Source organism: Gouania willdenowi, chromosome 8, assembly GCF_900634775.1.
Source record: "Gouania willdenowi chromosome 8, fGouWil2.1, whole genome shotgun sequence".
In the NCBI taxonomy this organism is placed as follows: Eukaryota; Metazoa; Chordata; class Actinopteri; order Blenniiformes; family Gobiesocidae; genus Gouania; species Gouania willdenowi.
The window spans coordinates 27,682,906-27,695,017 of record NC_041051.1 but is presented as its reverse complement, the minus strand read 5'-3'; the positions used below and the strand labels follow the sequence as shown (position 1 = coordinate 27,695,017).

The 12,112-nt window shown below is 37.7% G+C and overlaps 1 protein-coding gene across 1 annotated transcript; it reads right to left on the bottom strand.

The window, feature by feature from the left end:
* Positions 1-3: 3 nt before the first annotated feature.
* On the bottom strand, positions 4-11,839 carry mcm5 (minichromosome maintenance complex component 5). The gene is made up of 16 exons (XM_028454814.1): positions 11,558-11,839; positions 10,124-10,250; positions 9,257-9,385; positions 8,454-8,626; positions 8,222-8,377; positions 7,426-7,595; positions 7,177-7,348; positions 6,277-6,388; positions 6,045-6,188; positions 4,345-4,410; positions 4,100-4,276; positions 3,909-4,021; positions 2,435-2,563; positions 2,226-2,368; positions 1,586-1,713; positions 4-278 (listed from the first exon to the last, which is right to left on the bottom strand). Exons 1-16 carry the CDS (start codon positions 11,725-11,727, stop codon positions 177-179), a joined length of 2,211 nt encoding a protein of 736 aa, XP_028310615.1. The 5' UTR covers positions 11,728-11,839; the 3' UTR covers positions 4-176.
* Between the last annotated feature and the right edge of the window lie 273 nt (positions 11,840-12,112).

Below are 12,112 nucleotides of genomic sequence, written 5' to 3'. Positions count from 1 at the left end.
TTATTAATTTCAATGGCTATTTTATAGGACAAATTAATAACACCATCAGTGAGTCTTTCCATTGGTTGTTGGACATGTGACCCAACTGGAAGTGCGTCCATCAAACCCACTGGTGAAGCCAGCAGCACAAACTGAAAAACTATTTACACACATGACGTCATTGGTCACGTTGGGCTTCACTTGACCCTGTAAAGCACTTTTCTCTGCATGCGATGCTGAAGCTCGCCTCTCCGCAGCATCAGGTGCAGCACCTTGTAGATGGCGTGCTCGGGATATTTCTGCAAGAGCAGTTAGAGAATGACTCAGCAAAAAAATACATAAAAACAAATGGTACCACTTTGCTTGAAGTTTTATACATAAAGGCTGACATATTGCCATTATTATGACACGACACCAGTCATTAACATGAAAGGGGTGTCAGGAAGGCCGTCATTAAAGGCAGGGTAAGTAATTTTCTAAAACTAGCATGATTTTGAAAGTAGCATCCTCCTAGTGCTCTGCTTTTGCCCGCCCCCTCCCCTCTGTGCTCCCTCTAAAGCCAGGCTTTTTTCATTGGTTGAAGATTTTACAGGTTTACAGCTGCTACAGACGATGGATTTTCTTCGTTCCTTTTTCAGAGCACATAAGATATGAATTTCTGTCAGAAAATATAGAAAATTTCAACCAAAAACTTAAAAAATTTATCTGAAGAAAATTACCTACCCTACCTTTAAGTGTCATTTGTTACCTTAACCAAGGTTGGGGTCAATTAATTGTAATCTCGTAATTGATAATTAATTACAATTATGGCGTAATAATGATTGTAATTTTAAAAATCTGTTGCAATCATAATTAATTTGTATTTGAGTTTAGATAACTGACTTTGTAATTGTAAATTATAATTTAATGCAAACTGGGGAACCATGTTACAGTTCCATGTACAGTTCTACACATACAGTATGTAGTCAACAATTACTAAAATATGTTTCTTATCAAGTTTTCCCACATTTAAAAAAAAAAAAACAAAACTGAAATCGAGGGTAAATTGTGCTAGAAAATAAGCTCAGATTCCCACACCAAAAATATTAACACCTATATTTTCATTGATAAGGAAGCTTAACAAGGTAACCAATATATTAATAAACTAGATGATAGATATTTGTTTTTAGCATGTTTTACACCTGATTTTGGATCCGTTATCATAAGAGATGCTAACAGAAAGCTAACACGAGAGGAAGGTTATCTTTCATGGGGTTATTTATTAAAGGCTCAGTAATTGTGATTCATTTAAATTGAACTTTAATAATTAAGAACGAAATGTAAATGGCTTTGAGGATAAATAAATAACTATAATTTAATTGTAATCATAATTGAACATGGACAATTGAAAACATAATTGACTCCAACCCTAACCCCACTAAATCCCTCCATCTAACCTAAAAAATGCCAACATAGCTCTAAAAGTGTCATAATTTAGCCAACAACACTTAATGACAGCCTTCATTACACCTGATTCATGCTAATGACAGATAACAGCATAACTTCAGCATTATGTATAAAACTAAAGTGCTAGCTACATGAATAAACTCTGGCTCTCTTATCTGACCTGTTTGGTGAAGTCCTGGATGATGCTGTGCTCAGACACCTGCGATCCGATGGCAAAACGTCTCTTCAGCTGCTTCTCAATACGTGAGATCATTTCCTGGTCCTCCTGTGAGGTGAAGCCCTCGACTCCTGGACAAAAACAAATGAAAAAAAAGAGCTTTTAACCACAAGAAACTGTTTCCTTGTTTCAATGAAGAGCAACAAATGTGTTGATGAAAAACATTCTGACTGCAAAAGTTGGAGACAAATGTACCAATTTAACTGTTTATCTTTTTTAATTTCTGTAACAAAAGTTTTGAAAGCTGCATTTTGGTTTATTATGATTAAAAGCATTTAAAAGTCCAACAACATGGATTATGGCATTAAAAGTCTCTAAAAACATAAGTAAAGCTGAATGCATGCGCACTCCCACGGCCAGGGGAGGATTTAAAACTTTTTTTACTTTGTTTTATTTTACGAACCTTTGAATTTTATATCGCAGTTTTTTTTTTTTATTTAAAAAAAATGTCGTTACATTCCTAAGTGTGAACCTTCACTCTGGACTGGAAACGTGTAATAAATTCAAACTTTAAATAAAAGTTTGTAATTTTGAACTGCAGACACTAAAATAAGAAAACTTTTAAAGGGGTAACAACACACACCTGAGAGGCTGCCAGACAGAGCAGCATCCAGAGTGGAAACCTGGAAGAGTCGGAGGGCCTCATCCACTTCCTGTTCTCCGGCCACAGCCTGAAGCTTCATCTTAGCCAGTGACTCAGCGATACGCACCACCGCCTCCAGTTGCCTGAGAGAAGCCAGCCAGTAAGCAGAGAGCACCCCCACTCTGACGGGAGTGTGAGGATGAAGATACCTGACTGTGATGGGGATGGAGGGACGTTTGTCCGCCTCCCTCTCATGTTCCCGTGCTCCACTCCTCATCACCACGTATCTGTTCTTCAGCTTCTCAGCAGCAGCCGCCGACAGTCGAGGGCCACACTTCCTGTAAACAAACACAGCAAAACACTTTAATCAATGCTCGCTTAACTCCAGTGTTGGGTTCAATTACTATTGCATTTTCTAATTACTTTCAAATCAAACGTCAAGAATATTCCCAAGATTTATCCTATCGCTCTTATATTTGTTACTTTTAAACTTATTTAAATTATTATTTCAAACTGTTTAACATTTTTAACTTTATTGCTAATGTTAAGGTATTGCTAGCGTATTGCTTAGCTAACACTAGGTCAATGCTATTTTTTGGCTATTGCCGTTAATGCTTAGCTAATGCTAGTAATGCTAAGCTAATGCTAAGCTGATGCCAATTAATGCTAATAATAGCTAAAGTGACTGCTAATGCCAGCTAAAGTTAATGCTAATGTAATTAATGCTAAGCTAATGCCAATTAATACTAATACTAGCTAAAGTTAACGCTGATGCTAGCTAAAGTTAATGCTAATGGTAATTCATGCTAAGTTATGCTAATGCTAGCCATTGCTAATGCTAGCTAATGTTAATGCTAAGCTAATGAAGTGCAACAAAAATATTAATACCAATATTTTCATGGAGAAGGAAGAAAAAAAAAGAAAAACAAATTAGATAAGACAATATTTTTTAGTGTATTTTACAGCTGATTTAAGACATGGATCCAAACCTACCTGTTATCATAAGACAGACACAGGCAACTGGTGGCCCGGGGGCCAAATGCGGCCCTTGGTCAAATTTTGTGTGGCCCCAAAACAAAATTGTAATTCCTGAAGTTGGAAGTTAAATGAAGCCCAACATGCCACATAAAACTCCAGAAAACGACAGCAAAATGCACAAAATATCAACAAAAGCACACGAAATAAACATAAAGACACTAAACAACCACTTAAACACAAAATCACTAAAAAAAAAAAAAACACATATTAAAGGACTTCAAAGACACAAAATGCCAACAAAATTGCACAAAATGACAGAAAAATACACAAAATGACAACAGTACCACAAAAATATAACAAAAACACAAAAAGGCAACAAAAATGTGCCTTATTGAGAAGAAAATAGACAAAATGAATGAAAGACAAAATGTCTAAAAAAAAAAAAACATTAAAAAAAACCCACACAAAAGGACTTCAAAGACAAAACTATTTGTTTTTTCATGTATTGCTGTGATTGGCCATCTGATCAAAGTTGCCTCTCTCTGTCACAAGAGATGCTAACAGAAAGCTAACACAATAGAAATGATAAGTTTCATGGAAGTATAGGCTCGGTATATGTGATTAATTGTAATTTAACTTTAGTTATTAAGGACGTAGCTTAATTGTAATTGACTTTCAGGAGAAAAATAAGAGCAGCTCACTCACGCTCTAGCGTAGGCGATGTATTTCTTAAAGGTGCTGAGAGGAATTTCTCCCTCCACACCTTCGGTCTGGGTGCGAGCGCTGAGGTGAACGTTCATCACGTGTCGAGCCAACGTCTGGAAAACAAATACTCAACATCTCACACGTGTACATTTAAAACCCTCAGTGTAATCTTTGGATGTGTTTGTCTTCACCATGTCCCTCTGCTGGTCGTGCTGATCTTTGATGATGAAGATGGTGTCAAAACGGGACAAGATGGTGGGCATGAAGTCGATGTTGTCCTCGCCCTTGGTGTCGTCCCAGCGTCCGAACACGGAGTTGGCGGCGGCCAGAACGGAGCAGCGAGAGTTCAGGGTGGTGGTGATGCCGGCCTGTGAGGAGGAGGCGTGTTAGCACTGGGAGGATTTCTGTGATGATGGAACACTGCAGAAGGAAATACCTTAGCGATGGAGATGGTCTGCTGCTCCATGGCCTCGTGGATCGCCACCCTGTCATCTTCCCTCATCTAAACGACAAAATAAAAGGCTATTAGAAAGCTAAAAAATAAAACTGTTTTAAATCTGAAACCAGGGTTGGGGTCAATAACATTTTTCAGTTACAATTACACGTTTAATTTCAATTCAATTAGGATTACAGTGACCAGGATTTTTTTCTGATTACAACTATTCTTTTATCCTCTGAAAGTCAATTACAATTACATTTTTATTTACTATTGTTCAATTACAATGAATCACAATTATTGAGCCTTTAATAAATAACTTAATAAAACTTAACCTTCCTCTTGTGTTAGCATCTCTTATGATAACAGGTCCTAAATCAGCTGTAAAATAGACTAAAAACAAATATCTATCATCTCATTCATTTCTTGGTTACATTGTTAAGCTTCCTAATCAATGAAAATATAGGTTTTAATATTTTTGGTGTGGGCGTTTCAGCCTTTTATGTGTTAGTATACTACTCAATTGTTATATATATATTTTTTTTTTTCTTTAATGATAAAATGTGGGAAAGCTTGATTTGAAACATATTTTAATAATTGTTAACTGTACATAGAACTGTAACATAGTTCCCCAGTTTGCGTTAAATTATAATTGACAGTTTTTATAGATTTTTCTTGGCAATTACAACTAAAAAGTCAATAATCTAAACTCAATTACACATTAATTACAATGAAGCCAGTAACAGAATTCTTAAAATTACAATTATAATTAAACCATAATTATAATTAATTAGCAATTACAATAATAATTGTCCCCAACCCAGTCTGAAACAATACCTTTAAAAAGTCTTATAATATCACCTCTTAACATAAAGAAGGTGTGTAGCGTTACTCTGACTTTAAAAAGTTATTACACCCCCAGGTTTTTGCTCTCCTACCACTAGGAGCCACGCCCATAATCAACACAATTTTTTTTAGAGTAGTTAAGACACGCCCAGTCACAGCAGCCCGCCCCCACTGCGCTGTATTCAACATGGAGCTGTCAATCAATGCTCACTGAGGGCTATGAGAGGAGTCAACAAGTCCCTCCTCCCATCTTTGATAGAAGGGGCGGGGCTAACAGTGACCGTTAGCGATGTCAAAATCTCAGCCAATAGCAAAATGTAATTGTAATAACTGAAGTTCAACCCATAGAGGGCAGTCACGGACATTTTGCAACTAAAAACGCTGAATTTAAATACTTTGACTAAAATATGAAAAGTTGGACTATTATATAAAAAAAAAACTACACTAATCATATAACTGTTGTTTTTTTATATGTAAATGAAAGTATGATAAGTTATTATGTAGCTGCATTCTTCACTGTATATTTTGTTGTATATTTTGTTGTAATTTGTATTATTTTGGGGTAACAATTCAACATTCTATCCAGAGACTACAGATGAAAAATAACCTTCAGGCTAAATCTGGTACATTTTCTGTATGGATATTAATTTACACTGTCCGTGTTAAATAAATCAATAAACAAATAAAATACATATACTGTATGTATTCAGCAGAAAAGGGCTGCTGGGGTGTACTCACACTTTAAGAAAATTAAGGATTCTTAATATAACAATAAAATATATTCGCTATAGTAGAGTAAATATAAGCAAAAATGACAAAAACTGAAAAACTGAAGTGACAAGAATAACTTTTACCTTATCAAACTCATCAATGCAAACCACTCCCCCGTCAGCCAGCACCATGGCCCCTCCCTCCATGATGAATCCTCGTGTGTTGGGGTCCCTCAGCACTGAGGCGGTCAGACCAGCCGCACTGCTGCCTTTACCAGACGTGTAAACCTGAGGAGGAGGAAGTTACGGCTCCGTTCAAGGCTTCTCTTCCATCTCACAGTGAAAATGTTGGAACAGAAGAAGATGAGGTAACTACCCCGATGGGTGAGCATCGCTCCACAAACTTGAGCAGCTGAGACTTGGCGGTCCCTGGATCTCCCAGCATCAGCAGGTTGATGTCGCCTCTACGAGTCAGACCATCAGGGAGCCTGAAACACAGGACACCACAAAATAAGAAAGCTAATCATTCACGTTTTATAGCCTGTATTTAGCACCTCCAGCTATTGAATGCACATTAGTGTTAAAGTGAATAGTATTTTAGAAGCTTACTCACATATCTCAGAATATAATCTGACATAATTATGATATACAGTATCATCCTTTAGGTGTCATTTTTTCACCCAAAATAATGGCAATAATAATTTAGACAAATTACAACATGGTATGCATTTTATTCAGATATTCATGGAGAATTAAGAAGATATATTTATAACAAATGTAAATCTTCCAGAAGAGGATTAGGGCCATTTTAAAAAAAAAACAACACAAAAACAGATCTGAGTAGTGGAATTAAATAAATAAATCACATGGTTATCCATTTTTGTCTTTTTTTTATTACTCTTAATCTTTTTTTCTAATTTTCTGCTGTCATTCTAACTCCACCTGTGGTGTGTGGGGGAGGAGCTTGCAGGCGTCCCGAAATAGTAACATATGGAAAAAAAAGGACTGGAAAAAAAAAAAAAGTTAAGACAAAAAAAGATAACCATATGATTTAAAAACTCTACAATTGTGATTTTTTTTTCTTCCACTACTGGATCTATTTTTCCCCAGTGGCCCTAATCCTCTTCCCTTTCATTTTTACATTAAAAAATATTTAACTTTTGTATATTGTGATTAAAAGCCCTAAATAAAATGAAATACCTTCCTATTTTACCATTAAAGCAGCTGTAACAGAGGAAGCGTCTGAATGCTGATTAACAGTTAAAGCTCCGCCCACCTTTTCCTTGAGCCTCCAAACAGCAGACAGGTAATGGCTTTCTTCAGGTCCTCACTTCCGTAGATGGAGGGAGCGACGGAGCGAGCCAGAGAGTCGTAGACGTTGGGAGAAGCCGCCAGAACTCTAAGCTCCTCCTCTTCCTGTGGAGACACCGAGCCAGTGGCACCACGACCTGGACCAGGAAACAGCTGCTGAGAGGCGGCCAACCACGTACAGTTTACAGTTATAGTCGATCAATTTCCTCCTTACCCGCCCCCTCCGTGTCCACCTGGATGCCGACCACGCGCAGGTATGAAGCTCGGATTCCCACACCCACTCCTTTCTCTTTGCTTTTGGCTTTGACGGCGGCCATCTTTTTAATGGAGTAGATTCCCATGATGGTCACCCTGTTTCCTGGGACCACACGGTCACAGAGATACCTGAGCAGAGGAGAGGAATGAGACGCCACCCAGAGGAGTAAAGACAAATTATATACACTACTACAGTACAAGTACAAGTAAGTCATACATTAAATGCTGAAGTAAACGTAAAAAGTAGCTGAATTAAACAGTACGCAACGTAAAAGTTACTTTCACCCCCTACGTTTATTTGTGGTAATAAAACTTGCCACGAGTCTCTTACATACAGTAAACATCTCATGTTTAATGGAGAATCTTTTAAATATAACACCACCAATTAATTCAATTTAAAATAAAACAATTCTCAGACTAAGTATAGCTACATTTATTAACTCTAAAACAGAAAAAAATAACCTCCATTCAATGCTGTGATTGGTCGGCTATGATGTGATGCACTTGACTGTTGTCTGGTTACTTCATTTTTTGTAGTTTCACAATGTCCGTTGATCATTTTAAAACAAAAAATAATAATTTACTCAGTAACTGTTGGGTGTAGAAATGTAAAGAATTATTTTACTTCTTTTGAAACGTACTTAAGTACAAGTAAAATTGCTGATTTAGAAATATACTCAAAAAAAGTACAAGTACCCACAAAAGTAACTGAATTATAGTAGAGTGAGTACGACCATGTTTTTGTAATGTCTCACCGGTCACAGTACAGCTGCAGGTGTCGGGGCATCTCTCCGTGAGGCACCGCGTCAGGAGCCTCCTGCAGACGGAGAGTCTGGAAGTCCACGCAGACGCAGCGATCAGGGATGATGAAGTACGGGTCCAACGGACACTTGACCCTACCGGCGGTATCACTGCGAGCAGAATGCCTCCGTCAGAGGTGACGGTGCCATAAGACGTCAAACTGGGGGCGGTGCGTTTCACACTCACGTGTTGCACTTGCGTGGCAGAGCGTATCCCTGCAGCCCTGGAGGCAGGGGGATGTTGCTGATGACGTTGCGACAGCCGCGACACTGCAGACACACTTTGGTGGCCTTGGCTTTGACCGCCGTGGCCGAGATGATGATGCCGTGAACCTTCACCAGACGAGAAACCTGCTCTGACTGCAGCGCAACAAGAAGAAGTCAGATTGGTGCCAACCAGGGCTGGGGTCAATTATATGTGTAATCGCATAATTGATAATTGCAATGGAAATTAGTACTTACGCAAAACTGTGGAACCGTACTACAGTTCTACACATGTAGTTATTTAAATACGTTTCATATCAAGCTTTTCCACATTTTAATATTTTTAAAAAAATTAAATCAAGGGGTATACGGACACACCCACACCATAAATATTAAAACCTATATTTTCATTGATTAGGAAGCCTAACAAGGTAACCAATAGATAGGAAAGAACTTATATAACAGATATTTGTTTTTAGTGTATTTTACAGCTGATTTAAGCCCATTTATCATAAGAGATGCTAACAGAAAGCTAACACAAGAAGAAGGTTAACTTTTATTAGGTTATTTATTTCAGGCTGAGTAATTGTGATTAATTGTAAATTAAATTTAGTCATCGAGAACATAACTGTAACTGACTTTCCGAGGATAAAAAAAAAATTGTAATTATAAAAAATGCTGGTCACTGTAATCGTAATTGAACATGCAATTATAACTGAAAATATGTAATTGACCCCAACCCTGGTGCAAACAGCTACAACAGGACTGTGATGGAGACGTGGGTACCTTGAGGTTGCGGATGGACGCGTGATGGGCGTCGCTTTTCAACATGACCTGGATGTCCTGGACTGTTTCCTCTCCTACAGGACGGGGACGAGTCACCACATCAGCAACCTCCTTCGCTGCTTCCTCCAGCTGGGATTACAAACAACACATTCAGTTGATTGGGAAAAGAAAGCCATTTTTTTTCATTTTAGATGTAGAACAACAAACATGGCATCAGGTCTTGGTGTACACTGGGGTTTACAGTTTAGTTCAGTTTTCTTCATTATACAAGAAAAAAGAAATAAAAACATTTAAAATCCTTTGAATTCATTTCTTCCATTTTCTATCAAAATCCTGCTTTTTTATTCTTCAACAGTAAGTAATTGTTTTCAACATATTTCCTGTACTATATGTATGGGGCGTCGATTATAAAGTTGCGCATGTTAAAATAAACACCAACTTTTTGCAACAAACCACATTTAAAAAAACGTATGTGATTTTTTAAATATCACTTTTGACCAGATTTGTGATATTTACCTTTCTCGTAAAAAAATGTCAATGTTAAATCTAAATGTTAAATATTCCATCTAAATGTTACATTTAACATTTAGATTGAAATGCAACGCATACATTTAAATTTCACAAATATTGCTGTAAATCTGGTCAAAAGTCGTCTTTTAAATGGGGTTTGTCGCTAAATGTTGCTGTTTATTTTAGCACACGCAACTTTACAATCAGCGTCCTGTACATATGTGACCATTGTTTATGCTTCAGAGGGTCTAAAGCAAACCAGTGTCTTGTTATGGCCTTCTTAACTGCTGTGAGAGTAATCAGAATCATAACTCTTTCTTCTGCAATGAAACGCAGAGAGGAAGAAGGAACTCTCACCAGAGGCAGGTTCTCAGTGGGCAGCTTGTACAGACAGTCAGACAGATCCTCATCAAAGCTGGCCAGATCCTCCATCTCCACCTCCACCCAGTACTCCCCCAGGGTGTAGTGTCGCTTCAGCTCATCTCTGGAAACAAACGGCAGAAATATTTAAATATCACGGCTCAGAAAGATTAGATCACATTCCCTTTATTTACATTACATTAGTTACACAGATGTGTTGTTTTACATAATTACAACACCTGTCCACAGGGGGCTTTTAAATATGCACTGCACAAAACGTTACAAAAAGAAAAGCAATATTCAAAGTTAAATACAGTAATCATTTCTAGGGCAGAGACAAACCAGGCCATTATTGTGAACACAAGGGGAAACACTTGAAAAAAATTGATTCGGCGATATAACGTTGCGCGATTCTCGGACAGATTCTTAAGGCATCCATATCATTTTTTATTTATTATAACCTTTATTTAACCAGGAAAGTATTCTCCACCACTGGAGACAGTGCACATGGCATGTTAAAGCCAACGTTTTGAGTGTAAAATATGCCAATAAAATATATTTCATTCATAATGTTCTCATGAAGGTGTACACATTTACAGATTAGTTGTTTGTTAAGTCAGATATATATTAAAAAATTTTTTTAAAAATGCAATAATCGCCACGCATCGTGACGTATGTATCGAGATACGAATTATATCGCCAGATACTAGACAATACACGCCCCTAGTGAACACTGTTGTTTGGATTTTAGCCATTTTGAGTCAATTGTTGAAAGCACCCCCCCCCCCCGCGCAAAAAAAAATATGTGTTCCACTTGAGTTCAAACATGTGTGTAAATTTGGCCCCTGAACCAAAATTAGTTTGACACCCCTGCTCTAAAGGGCCAGATTAGAGAAGTGGTTCTCAAACGTTTTTGTTTTTTTTTTTTAAGCTCAAGTACCCCCTTTGTTCGACTACAACATTTTGCTCAAAAAGCGATTTAAAAACAACTGTATAGCATAATAATGGAATATATGAGTGATAAAACACATTTTAAAGAAACTCATTTTGTAAGTAAGCAGAAAAAAACAATAATATCAATCCTTAACCTTTTTAACTTGACCTTATTTTAATGCTTTAATTTGTTAATTTTCCGCTCTCTCAAGTAGTGCCATCGCGTACCCCAAGGGGCACACGTACCTCCATTTGAGAAACCCTGCCATGCCTCCATTTCCCACAATGCAACATACCATCTCACTTCTTTACTTTGTTTAGGCTAAACTTGATTCACCTTTTACCCAAACACTACATATTATTAAAGTAAAGCCCTGATAGATTTACATATCATATGAGATACTAGAGATCAGTTGTGTTTATTGTAGTAAAACTAGTAAATAATTATTGTGTAACCACCTGGATATTACCGACACGTCCTACAGTATATGATCTCACCTGTATTTGTAGGTGAATCCGGTTCGGTCTGTTCCTTCTCTGAACTGACGGAGAAAGTCGTGGAACCGTTTTTTGACGTGAATCCGTTTCTGTCCTCCTTCGTCCACTCCACCGTCTCCTCCACCGAAGCTGTCACTGTAATAAACTCCAGGGTCGTCGAATCCAGACATACTTTCAGCCGCTTTGGTCAAAGGAACACTTTAAAACCAATAAGTATGACTTTAATCAACTTCTTTCTCCCCAAAAACGCAGAGCAGCACAGCGTGTCACGTTCGCGGCAAAACTAAATCCTTTCTCGTCTGTTTCGCGCGAGAGCAGCGCGCGTCACCACATTTCCAGTTCCGTGATTGGATGTAATGAAACACGTGTGTCGGTATTGGTTGAAGAGGCCGAGGGTAGGCGTGACTTAAGACGGAAAAGGAGGGACGTGTAGAAGCAGATGGCGCGAAAATGTCAAGAGGAGGAGGATCCTCAATCTTTATGTGAATGTGCATTTATTTATACGGAAAAACACGTTATTTTATTATTATAAAAGTATTTAGTCATTAGGGCATA